Source organism: Labeo rohita, chromosome 15 (genome assembly GCF_022985175.1).
Source record: "Labeo rohita strain BAU-BD-2019 chromosome 15, IGBB_LRoh.1.0, whole genome shotgun sequence".
Lineage (NCBI taxonomy): Eukaryota > Metazoa > Chordata > Actinopteri > Cypriniformes > Cyprinidae > Labeo > Labeo rohita.
Window position 1 is genome coordinate 29,005,396 of NC_066883.1, and position 14,063 is coordinate 29,019,458.

At 35.0% G+C, this 14,063-nt stretch overlaps 1 protein-coding gene across 1 annotated transcript in view; it reads right to left on the reverse strand.

The window, feature by feature from the left end:
- nbeab (neurobeachin b) overlaps nucleotides 1-14,063 on the reverse strand; it is a 366,342-nt gene that overhangs the window by 203,592 nt on the left and 148,687 nt on the right. The window contains exons 22-29 of the mRNA XM_051129640.1: nucleotides 11,635-12,603; nucleotides 9,515-9,732; nucleotides 9,139-9,292; nucleotides 6,989-7,169; nucleotides 5,497-5,621; nucleotides 4,992-5,099; nucleotides 3,680-3,848; nucleotides 1,288-1,729 (exon numbers count right to left, since the gene is read on the reverse strand). Coding sequence (XP_050985597.1) covers nucleotides 1,288-1,729; nucleotides 3,680-3,848; nucleotides 4,992-5,099; nucleotides 5,497-5,621; nucleotides 6,989-7,169; nucleotides 9,139-9,292; nucleotides 9,515-9,732; nucleotides 11,635-12,603 — 2,366 coding nt within the window. The remainder of the gene's footprint in view (nucleotides 1-1,287; nucleotides 1,730-3,679; nucleotides 3,849-4,991; nucleotides 5,100-5,496; nucleotides 5,622-6,988; nucleotides 7,170-9,138; nucleotides 9,293-9,514; nucleotides 9,733-11,634; nucleotides 12,604-14,063) is intronic.

Consider the following 14,063-nt stretch of genomic DNA (forward strand, 5'->3'; position numbering starts at 1 on the left):
GCTGAAAATTCAGCTTCGTATCACAGGAATAAATTATATTTTAAAATATATTAAAATAGAAAACCATTACTGTAAAGTGCAATAATATTTCACAATGTTTCTGTTTTTTTCTGTATTTTTGATCAAATAAATGCTACCTTGATAACCATAAAAAACTTATTTGAAAAACATAAAAAATCTTATTGATTCCAAACTTTTGAACAACTGTGTGTGTGGATAGATAGATATATTCAAAGATATAAAAATATAATTGTAAAAGTCTGTGAGACCAGTCTGAACAAATTAATTAAGCATGCTATCCAACACAGAGATTTCTTAAGTGTTTTAAGACAGCGAAACCCTCTTCTTCTCATCCAGCTGGAGATAATTTTTAGCCAAAGTGAACAGGTTATTATAAAAAAAATCATTTTTTCCATTTGCACAATTTCTGTTTACATATGTTGATTTTGGCCAGCCATGAAGAGCAACAGCTTTGCAGCGCAACTGAAGACATGTGTTAAGAGCAGAGACAAATCATGCTGAGATTTTATCTGGCCTTGGAATGTAAACACACCACAAAACACTCAAACACATCTCTGAGACATTTTCAAACACAGCAATTCTTCGTGATAGAAAGTATGGAGAATTTAAAGTGAGTTATAGCTTGCTTATGACCAAGAAAATCATTATGGCCATTCCTCAGGGAAAACACTAATCCAAGAATTCATCATGGTTTGACTGTGATGTATTGTGTAGTGTTTAAAGGCTCGGAAAAGGATCCGCGAGCACACACAAAAGGTCACTGTACTTTTAAGGGCTTTGTACGTATACATCTGCGGTAAATGGGCTACTGAAGTGCTATTGGTGACAAGAAATATTTAATCACATGATTTCACGTTTGGCACCAGTGCTGATGTATACTGCTGCCACCTGGTGGAGGTTCATATCATTACACTTTATCACATTTAAGAACACTTATAGAAAATTCTGTCATCATTTACTCAACCTCATGTTGTTCCAAACCTGTATGACTTTTGTTTGTTTTTTTCTAAATATTTTAAAGTATATTGGTAACTAGACACTTTAGGTTCCAATTGACTTTCATTGTATTTTTTATCCACACAATGGAAGTCAACGGGAACCAGAACGGTTTGGTTACAAACATTCTTCACAGGTTTTGAACAACATGACACTGAGTAAATTATGACTGAATGGGTTTCTATTTGGGGTGGACCTTTCAAATCCGTTTTGAAAATGACTGATACCAATAACCACAAAACTCTTAATATCTGGTTCAAAAGACGGTACCTGTCAAAGGAATGGAACTGCATGGGTAACATAGCTTGGGCTTCCCTCTTCATGGCCTGATGGTCAGGATAGGGCAGGGTGTCTGGCCCGCTTTCTGTGGTCTCCACAGGTGCTGCTACCAGGCTCTTTAGGATTTCCTTGACATTGATGCCTTTGTTGGACTGGCTGATGCTGGAGATGGACGAGGCAGGTTTGAGGTGCTCCATGGTTGATGGCTCAGTCAAGCTCTCTTGTGACCTGGCCTCTGATGACAGTGTGCAGAACAGCCCGCTCATGCCGTTCGGACCACCCATGGCGAGGTCCAGGTCAGCCCCGTTCATTACACTGGACATCTGATCATCACCCAGTCCTGAGTCAGAGTGAGGGAGGGATGATTCCTGGCGGGACTCCTCCAGCATGCTAACGGCATCCTTGCGACTGTCGGAGAGGGCTGATGGGTGCTCTGAGGATCATATATCACAGTGCAGATAATAAATAGAATATAATAGAAATATGAGATAATCTTAAAATGATCACTAGAATAACTAGAAGTTATTTATTCATTATTTTGGATGGGTGGATGGATGGATGGATAGAAAGACATAGACAGATAGATACACAGATAGATAGACTATCTAACAAATAATGGACAGATGGACAAATAGATAGATAGATAGACAGACAGACAGACAGATAGACAGATAGATAGATAGATAGATAGATAGATAGATAGATAGATAGATAGAAAGACATAGATAGGTAGAAAAACATAGATAGGTAGACAGACTATCTATCTATCATCTGTCATCTATCTATCTATCAGAAAGATGGACAGATGATTGATAGACAGAAAACAGATAGATAGAGACAGACTGATTCTCATATCTATCAGAAAGACAGACAGACTATAGATAGATAGATAGACAGACAATATATACAGACAGACAGACAGATGATAGACAGACAAATAGACTATCAGAAAGACAGACGATATGTAGAGGAAGATAGATAGACAGACAGACAATATATAGACAGACAGATGATAGATAGATAGATAGATAGATAGATAGATAGATAGATAGATAGATAGATAGATAGATAGATAGATAGATAGATAGATAGATAGATAGATAGACAATACAAAGTAGTCAACATTTGAAGTGGATCAAAAAAGTTAATCAAAGTTGTCCTAAGACAAGAATGAGTATTGTTTTGGTTTTAGGACAATTTTGATGAAAGGTTTTGTTCCACTTCAAATGTTGACTACTATATAGAGACAGACAGACAGATGATAGATAGACAAATAGACTATCTATCAGAAAGACAGACGATAGATGTTATGTAGAGGCAGATAGATAGATAGATAGATAGATAGATAGATAGATAGATAGACACAGAGACAGACAATACACAATATAGAGACAGATGATAGACAAATAGACGACAGACAGATAGATAGATAGATAGATAGATAGATAGACAGATAGATGGAGACAGACAGACTGATTCTCATACTGTCTGAGCTCGATAATAACGTTTTTGTCCTTCAAAAACACTTGTTGCCAGACTCTTCAATACGCATTCCACTTTCATCCTATATAATAAACTCAAGACCACTCTGTCTCCAATCTCTTGCGTGTCCTTACCCAGTTGTTTTCCAGATGTTAGGCATTTCTGAGTAATATTCATCAACAGCCTTTAGCAAGGTCAGCGGGGCCCGATTCAGCTTTAGAGTGCGTCTGAATGCTGATTTGGGTGCAGACAATGGCCTGCTACATGCTGTTTGGAAAAATTCCCATCCATAGCCTTTCTTCCCTGAAATTTATGAGGCAGACGCAGCGTAGTGCCTCAGCCTCTATGATCCCATTCTCCTCTGGTGGATTGCTTTCCTAATGGGCACTGACAGATGGGGCTGGAAATAGCAGCGCTGCCCCTGCCTCTGCATGTTCGTTCTTCACGGATCTTCTCTTTATACTCTTTCTTCTCACTATTCTTTTCACTACACTTTCCCAACAAAGCCCAGTCAGAATTGACAACATCTTACATTTTTATTAGCGATTTGATTCAAACTAGTGGACATTCGTCCGGTTTCGTGACAAAGCCGTCAGTGATTTCCTTCAAGAATTCTGTAAGGGCTCTATGTTTAATTTTATGCAGGATAATTAGTGGAGCTTATGAATAATAGATGTGGGAGGTGATGAAGAGAAATGTGTTTGACACCAGCTTGAGACGGACCCTGTGGAGACCTACATTTTATCTAGTATCTAGTATAAAAAACTACCTGGCTAATGGTATTAGAAGACATTTGTAATGCAAATAAGCAATGCAAATTAAGTTGTTTAGCTTATTGTAAATACATGTCAATGAGTGCATTAAGCTGCATGAACAAATAAAACATCAGCCACTACAACACCTGTGCTGGTGGGGGAATTTATCTCCTGCCGAATGCCTCTTCCTGATTGGATGATAGACCTGACCGTCTCCCGCTGGGGTTCCAGGATGTCCCGGTACTTAGACACCATCAGCACCGAGATAAAATAGACAACAGCGAGAGCCAGGAACTGGGCCTGCTTACTGTCATCCTGTGGAGCAAAACACAAAAGCAGCATGAAGAGTATGAAGAAGAGTCAACATGTAAGTAAAACATGTCACGCAAGGCAGAAACGCCAATCTGAACTGATTCAGGTTTGTATGAGCACTGCTTAAGCATACACATAGTGGCATTTCCAAAATGGCGATGAATAAACAAAATATAGCTGCAAGCAGCAATTATGGGGTCAAGTACTAGGCAAGCAAGCAACAGAGCAATTAGTAATTGAAGCCATTTTAAGATGATTTTAGTCAAAACGGGTGAACAAATCATTAAAACAACCACTAGTAATGTGATTTAATGGGTTATCACTTTTGACCAATAGGTGGCGCTGTTATCAAATCGATGTGGTGTGTTCAGTGGGAGGTGAGATTGACACAAAGTTTGGTGTCAATATGTCAACATTTTGCAAAGATGAAGCCTCAGAGTCATTTTGACATCATTGCTCAAATTTGTTGCACTGCTATACAAAAACGGTTTCTATCGACATAAAATCCATAAGTTTGTGTCAGCACAGTCATGTTATATGAGAAAGATTTGACTAATCAACTTGAATTCCATATCTTTTTGCCAGCATGGTCTGAAGATGATCTGAGCCAATTTTGGTGAAAATAAGGCAAACAGTCCAGGACGAGTTCGAAAAAGTATTTTTTTCGACTATTAAAAATAGTCAAAAAAAAAGCTAAACTTATGATTTTTACATTTTCATTCGAGACCTTCAATGAGTTCATTCGACTCAGCACGAGCCAAGGATACAAAGGAAAAAAGAGTTTTCCTTCTGTGCCTTACGATTCAAAAGTTATTAGCATAAACATGAGTGAAACTTTGGACAAGAGGTGGCGCTAGAGAGTTTGAGTTAGAGACTCGAAACTTGCTAGGTTTAAAGTTGAGACTGTCCTCTATCTGTGTGCCAAATTACACAACTTTCCCGCAAACGGTTCTATGGGCTGCCATAGACTCGCCAAGAAATGCAAAACGGAAACGGAAGAAGTAGGATAATAAGAACGCCAGTGGCAACCTCCAGTGCTTGGCTCCTAATGAGCAAAAAAATCTGTAATTAAAAAAACTAATATTAACCTGGAAAAAAAAACCATGTAAAATAAGGGCATTTGAGGACAATTTGACATGAACTCACAACGTCACGGAAGACAGCAGCTCGCAGACGGTTGATGTCCACGTCTTGCAGAAGTCTGTCCGGGTCCTTAATTGGAGAAACATTACTTGGAAAATTTTCTATGGTGGTCTAAGGCAAGAAAAGCAGACATTTTAAAAAGACATTTAACACTTTAAACAGTTCTCACACTGCTGAGCTCATTTACACATTCACACCATACCCACAACACCAAATCACACTTTAACGTGACAATGTTATATTGTGTGGAAAAAAACAAATGTGGTAAGACACCACATGATTTCATTCTTTAAAATAGATGGCTTGAACAAAGAGAACACTGTATGTTAAATCTCATAACAAAATCTCATGTTTTTATAAAAAGGTAAAAAAAATACAATAAGTAATTCATTACAAGTATGTGTTACTTAGATTATATGAATTATAGATATCACTTTTTTATGTATTAAAACACTTGCAACAAGAACGTTAATGAGTAGTGAGATGCAGTGTGTAGTAAAGTGGGTACCTTGCTGGCTGTGGACACATTTTGCAGGCCCTCTTGAGACTTACTGCAGGACAGGGTGGACTTTAGACTTCTGTCCCTCTGACGCTGACGACACTCTAAACAGTTTCTCACAGCTACGCAACATACTGAGACAGAAAGAGAAAGAAAGAACACAAAATATAAATGAAGAATAACAGACAAAGATAGACAGGAAATTAAAGTAATATTCAAATAAGCTATAAAAACTGAATAGTTTTGATTGATTAATATAGTGTCCCTATATATGAGCTTCTTGAATTACGGCACCAACCCAACTTGTATCTTATTAGTTCAAAAAGTGTTTTTAAACAAACCCGTCTCTAGTTTTTTTCTTGTACAGCACCAAAACCGATACACTGACTGAGGAAAAAAAATAAAAATGCTTGGAAGCATGTATTGGAAATTTATAATGAACGTCTTGAGATGTTTTCCTGTTTTTTATATAATATATATATGATACTACTTAATAAATATATTTAATAAAAAATATATATATAATATAATATAATATAATATAATATAATATAATATAATATAATATAATATAGTAATTATAGCAAAGAAACATTATGATGAAATAAATAGTTCAAATTCTAAAAAAAATTGCTTTTAACATGAAAGATTTTAAGCAAATTTGTGATTTTGAACAAAAAAATTCTTCCTTTGTTTATAGTATATATGATACTACTTAATAAAAATATTTAATAAAAAAAAAAATATATATATTAACTTTAGAAGAAACTCAAAGTTGATTGGAAGAACCTTTGAAACTTTATGCCAATTGTCTTCAGAAATATAATATAATATAATATAATATAATATAATATAATATAATACACAAGTTTTAAGGGAAAAAGAAACATTATAATAATATATATAATTCAAATTCTGCTAAATTAGCTTTTAAGGTTACAGATTTGTGAATATTTGTGATACTGACTATGTGAACAAAAATATCGTTCCTTTGTTTATAGAGACATGATTAAAATACTTAATAAAAAACTGATAAATTGACCCTAAAAGGAAGTCAGTTGGTTGGATACGTTTTAAAAAAATTCTAAAATACAATAAAATAAAAACAATTTTAAGCAAATTTGCTAGACTGACTATGTGAACAAAAAACAATGTTCCTTTGTTTATAGATATATAATATAATATTAATATAATATAATATAATATATACCAAAGGAAAGAATAAGGAGAAATGCCAAAATAATAATTTTAATTGTGCATTTTTAGGATTTCTAGATCGCTGATCATAAAGTCAAATTTGTGATACTGACCAAAATATACTTTTGGTTTTAATATACAAGAGTACAGAATACAAGATTAACTTGAAAAAATATATATTTTTTAAAACTGACAAATTAAGTAAGAAAGTTGGTTAGAAGAGTCTAAAGACAAGGAAATTTATGGTAAATGTTTTTACGTGTTTTCTTTTTTAAAATGTCTTGACACACACCCATACACTCACCTAGTCTGAGGCACTGTCGCATCAGTCCGCCTGAGGACATGTTTTTCTCAGCTTCAATCTCGCTGAAGTTGAGTGAACTCGCAAAGACCAGCACATCGACCATGGCCATCAGCCGGGTCAGAAAGATCACGGCCGTCTCAGACGACATGCCCTGCGTCGCCTCGATGCCTTCCATTTCAGTCTGACACAGACAGACACAACAATCAAGAACACAAAGAATACTGTCTGATCTCACAGCAAGTTTGTTGAAACATTTTGTTGTAACACTGATCAGTCATTATCTTCAGTATAAAAGTGGAACATTCAGGCTGAGAATGAGATGTACTAGGTAGAAAGTGACACAATACAGCACATCCTGCGAAACAGCAAGAGATGGGTCATGCAAAGTTCTGGCAGATGCTTTCAAGGATGCAAAATGGTAACACTATACAATAAGGTGTCATTTGTTAACATTAGCTGATGTATAAACTAACATGAACAAACTATGAACAACACATTTATTACACTAATCATCTTTGTTAATGGTCGTTCATAAAAATGCAGTCGTTCATTGTTCATGTTAGTTTCAAGTTCATGAACTAAGGTTAACTAACACAACTTGTGATTTTTATAATGCATTAGCAAATGCTGACATTAACATTAACTAAGATTAATAACTGCTGTAAGAAGCATTGTTTATTCTTAGTTCATGTTACTGTAACTAATGTAGGTAACTAATGTTAAGTGTTACAGAAAAACAAGTCCAAATCTACCTAAACTACCACTCAAAAGTTTAGAGTTGGTGAGATTTCTGTAAAGCTGCAATTACTTAATCAAAAATACAGTAAAAATGGTAATATTGTTATATATTGTTACCATTTAATAGAAGTGTTTTCTATTTTAATATAAAATTAAATTAAGATTCATCAGCCATTAATCAAGTCTTCACTGTCACAGTGTTTCAGATGCTTTCTTATTATTGTTAATGTTGAAATATATATTTATTCTACTTTTGTGTAGACAATAATACCTTTGTTTTAGAATAAAAATAGAATAAAATAAAAAAGAACAGAAAATTCGAAAACAGCATTTATTTGAAATTATATATAATAAATAGTTTTTGAATATTTATTATATTATAAATTACATTATATCTATAACATTATTATTTTTATTAATGAATCATTAATTAATTATTAATAACAATACAGATATTATAAATATTATATTATTTATATAATAATAATAATAATAATAATAATTGTTATTTCCATTATTATTTTAAATATTATTTACCCCAAACTTTTGAATGGTTTGAATATATATTATATATATATATATATATACACTTTTTTTTTTTTTTTTTTTTCTAATCTACTTAGCCCAAATTTGTGAGAACTAGCAATGTGTGAGTGCATTAAAACAAAAATTAGCAATTCAAAAAAAGACACCTCAACCTTTCTATTGACTAAGTAGCTCCGGTAACATTAAACCAGTAACATAAAGTTCATTAGTTAACATTAATTAGTTTGTTTTAGGATAAAACCAGAATAAAACAGTAAATAGAACACAATTTATTTTTAAATAGAACTCTTTTGTAACATTAGAACTATAAATGCTGTATAAACGTACTAATCTCTTTTTAAAAAATTTTTACTGATCCAAACTTTCAAACTTTCAAAAAATGTAACAAAAATGAAAAATGGTGTGCAAAAGCAATTCATTTAGAAAACCAGCATATTATTTTTTTATGTGTGCATTAAAACAAACAAACAAAAAAGTTGGAAAGAAAACTACTAAATGGAAAGTAGTTCCTGTGAACTGAACTTCTAATAGTTAATATATCAATTTTCTTGCATTAAAGAAAAAAAAGTATAATTCTTTAGGGTGTATGACATCCATGAGTGAGAGAAGATGGAAATGAACACAGAGTGTTTCAAATATATTATTGCCTTGGTACTAACCTTGGTATTCTTTGCATAAACAAATGAATAAAGTAAAAGAGAAAAATGTAGTTAAAATACACAAATATATAAAATAAGGTAACATAATGTATCAGCACCATCCCTGAGGCATCCTATTATTTTCATGTTTATATTTGAAGAGCTTGGCTTGCAGTGATCCATGATGACCACTGGATGGAAGTATTGTCAAATCTCTGGCACACTCACCGAGGGCGAGGTGGCGGCGGACAGCAGGGGAAGGATTCCTCCACAGGCGATGATGATGTTATCCACCATCTGTGAGATCAGGTGAATGGTGTTGTGCACAAAGATTATGTTCTCGTTGCTGTTGACGAAGTCCATAATGGATTTTGTCGAATGACTAAGAGGCAAGAGTAAGAAAGGTACATTTTTGTAAGAGAATTCTATCTCCATCAAGAGTAAGACAGTATATCTGACACAAAACTGCAAGTGACAGAAGTACACAGGAAATAACACAGGAAACATAGCATTTGGAAATTAGATTGCACTAGACCTTGTTATTGTTTGTATCAAATTAAATATGACGTCTACTCCACAGCCGGAGTAAATTATAGCCACTGACCTTCTCCAAATGTGTACGTCTGCTTCTAAAGCAAAGAGCAGATCTGTAAGTAAGCGCTGGTGCATCGGGGACCACTTGAACTCTGGGATACGGAACATGGTGGTGCGGGGACCGGGACTGAACTGCCGACGTTGCTCTTCCGTCATCGGCATGCCTCTGAAACCCAGATCTACTCGCAGATCTCTATCCAGATGACTAACGGAACGGCCGTGCAAACTCTGAAAGCAAAGAAATGTTTTTAACACCCAGCGCTGGTGTGCTTAAAACACAAGGCACCTTAGAAAATTGGCAGTTTCCATTCGACTGGTGTAGTAAAGAAGCGTTTGTGTAAAATATGCAGTCTTTCTTGGGGCACTGGGGTGATATTGTGTTCGTCCTTGCAAAAAAACTACGAAAAAGCCTTCATGCTGGGACTTTAAAGTCCTATATTTCCTTAAAAGCTAGCTGTACACTGAAGGTATGACATTTCTTGAGGCAAATTTTTTTTTTTTGTTTCAAGCTGGTTTTGCCAAGCTGTAGAATGTATCTTCCTCTAGGGTCCTCGATATATCACACAACACCTCAGAAGGAGGTTTGGCAGGCAGAAAAATGTCAAAGAATAAACCCTCTAAAATTTGAATGCTTTTTTTAAAAAACAAAAACAAATTCTGTCCTTCAAACTACATGAAATCCCAATAGCATTGTATTTTTGTAAAATACAGCAATGACAAACATTGACAAGTCAACTATATAATTTAGATATTTTAATTTTTTATATTTAATATTTAATATTTTAAAAAGGCTAAACTATGCTCTCAGGACATTTTCATAAAGGGAAGGTCAATTTACTACAATTTCAGCTGGCTGAAACAATGGTGTAATATTTTTAATGTTTAACTTTTATTTATTTATTTATTTATTTAGCTATTTCATATTTATTTTACCTTACCTTTAATACCTAATACCTTTTGAACAATCAAACAGGATAAATGATTTGCATATTAATATAATAAATAATTATGAATAATAATTAAGTAATTATAAAATTAATAATATATTACATCTAGTTATTTTGCAAAAAAACTGAATTTGCATCTAAAATGTCCTTAAAATAAAATAAAATAAAATTAAATTAAAAGTGTCACAACTCCAAATGTAAGAGACATTTGGAGTTGTGACACTTTTAATTTAATTTTATTTTAATAAATAAAATACTAACCAAGGATGTATTTTATTTAATTGATATATAGATATAAAAAACAGGAATACTGGGAAATATAAAAATTAAAATGTCTTTATTTATTTAGCAACTTCATACTTATTTTACTGTTCAAATTTCGCTGAAAAGTCTGTAACAAAATACCCGACCTGTTTGAACAATTAAACAGGATAAATAATTCCTAAAATAAAATAAAATTAAATTTAATTTAATTAATTACATTAAATTAAAACTGTCACAATTCCAAATGTCTCTTATACTAACCAAGGATGTATTTTATTAAATTAATAAATGATTTTCATATTAATATAATAAATAATTATTAATAATAATTAATTAATTATAATATTAATAATATATTAAATATAGTTATTTTGCAACAAAACAGAATTTGCATCTAAAATAAAATAAAATAAAATAAAATAAAATAAAATAAAATAAAAGTAAAATAAAAAGTGTCACAACTCCAAATGTCTATATCCACTAACCAAGGATGTGTTTTTAATTTAATTGATATATAGATATAAAAAATAGGAATATTGGGAAATATAAAATTTAAAATGTCTTTATTTATTGAGCAATTTCATTCTTATTTTACTGTTCAAATTTCGCTGAAAAGCCTGTAACAAAATCCCCGACCTGTTTGAACAATTAAACAGGATAAATAATTCATAAAATAAAATTAAATTACATTAAATTAAAAGTGTAACAACTGTGTTTTTTTAACATTTTTGTGGCAAAACCGATGCATATTTTCAGAATTCTTTGATAAAGAGAAAGTTTAAAAGAACAGCATTTATGTAAAGCAGAAATCTTTTGCAACGTTAAAAAATGTCTTTCTAATGTTCGGTTAGTTTTATGCATTCTTTAAATAAAATAAAAAAATAAAATAAAATAAAAATTACCAACACCTATAGTTTACCTGTGTTGTAGCAGTAGTCTGAATCTTCTTAACCTCTTTATCTTTGCCATCATCTGATTTCTCTGTGTCTGATGTGGAGCTGGTAACATCTGCAGTGCTCTTTACCCCAGAAACCCCTGGTTCCAGATCAACTGCCACCGTCTCTATCTGCCCCGGGCATTTAGACAGGCTTTCCCCTTCAGAGACGCTAAAACCACTCAAAGCAGTCTGCATCTTAAAGCCGTCATCCTCCAAAGCCGTTGGGTTAGCGTCCAACTCGTTCGAGGTCTTCGTCATGAGAGCCAAAAGCCCCAGGTCTGCGCTAGCGCTGGTATGGACCTGAGGTTCCACTCCTGAGAGCGGAAGAGGTTCAGACGGTCCCATTTCAGGAAGGAGGTTTTCTCCCGAGCTGGTCGCCATCGTGCCGAAGAGGAAGGTGTTGTTGCTGGGAATGGCATCTTTTTCGTCAGCCAGGGTGATGAGAGGACCTGAGCTTTTGTCTTCTATGGTGGCTTTGGGTACCAGAACACTGTTCACACTGCTGTTTAGCTTCTCCACCGCAGCCGAGTAGACGTTATCCAGAAGAGAGTCCACTTCCACCAAGCCTCCATTTTCTGTGACAGGCAGGAGGTCCATGTCATCCATCTTTACCTCTGTGGCCTCAACCTTCTCAGCTTTGATATCTACAAGGAGGTCATGAACTTCCACATGGACACCTGAGGCTGGGTTCTCCTCATCCAAACATTTTGTTTCAGACAAGAGGTTCCGGCCAGAATCTGTCGTCTCTGGTTCATCCGCTTCACTCTCAGGAGTCTGAGTTTGTGAATCCGGGTCCAGCTCCAGAGTGCCTTTGATGGCTGAAGCCTGGGCAGAAAGCCCCGAAATGGTGCTGACAAGCCCCTTCTTGCCTTTCTTGATGTTCTCCTCTTCTTGTCGCTGGTACTCCTCATACATTTTAGCTAAATATTCCTTGTGAGCTTCATATGTCACCTGCCAAACAAAAAGTCGTGACAAGTTTAGGCTTCATAAATACAAATGTCCTGAAAAGTTCAGAATGGAAAGAAATGTATATCTATACATCTGAGTCTATCCATCCATCCGAGTCTATCCATCCATCCGAGTCTATCCATCCCATCCCATCCCATCCAAGTCCATCCATCCATCCGAGTCTATCCATCCCATCCCATCCAAGTCCATTTATCCATCCATCCATCCATCCATCCATCCATCTACCTGAGTCTTTCCATTCATCCATCCATTCATCCATCCGAGTGAGTCTATCCATCTATCCATCCATCCAAGTCTACCCATCCATTCATCCGAGTCTATCCATACAAGACTATCCATCCCATCCCATCCAAGTCCATTCATCCATCCATCTATCCATCCGAGTGAGTCTATCATCCACCTATCCAGTTTATCTATCCATTCATCATCCATCCGAGTCTATCCATCCATTCATCCATCCATCCATCCGAGTCTATCCATCCATCCATCCATCCATCCATTCGAGTCTATCCATACATCCATCCATCCATCCAAGTCTATCCATCGCATCCCATACAAGTCCATCCATCCATCATCCATCAATCAATCCATCTGCCTGAGTCTATCCATCCATCCGAGTGAGTCTATCCATCCATCCAGTTTATCTATCCATCCATCATCCATCTGAGCCTATCTATCCATCCATCCGAGTCTATTCATCCATCCATCCATCCATCGAGTTTATCTATCCATCCATCATCCATCCAAGTCTATCCATCCATCCATCCGAGTCTATCCATCCCATCCCATCCCATCCAAGTCCATCCATCCATCCATCCGAGTAAGTCTATCCATCCATCCAGTTTATTTATCCATTCATCATCTATCCAAATCTATCCATCTATCCATCCATCAGTCATCTATCTATCCAATTCCATACCTCCATCCAAGTCTATCTATCATTGTCCATCCGAGTCTATCTATCATCCATCCATCTGAATCTATCTATCCATCCGAGTCCATTCATCCATCCATCCATCCATCCAAGTCTACATATCTATCAGTCATCCATCCGAGTCTATCTATCAATCCATCCGAGTCTATATATCTACCCATCCATTCATCCGAGTTTATCCATCCCTCCATCCATCCATTCATCCGAGTCTATCCACCCATCCATCTGAGCCTATCTATCCATCCATTCATTCATCCGAGTCCATCCATCTATCTGAGTCTATCTATCTATCTATCCATCCGAGTCTATCCATCCATCCATCTGTAAATCTGCCTTTACTAATGTTGCTTTTTTAAATGTACAGATACATGAATTTGAATATGTTTTTTTCCGTTCATTTCATTTTTACTCCCTGTCACTCACATTTATTGCATTCTAAATGAAATTCTCAGACTTTTGGAGCCCACTGTACTGTTCATCTGAATTAGTCTATCATCCATCCCCGCTG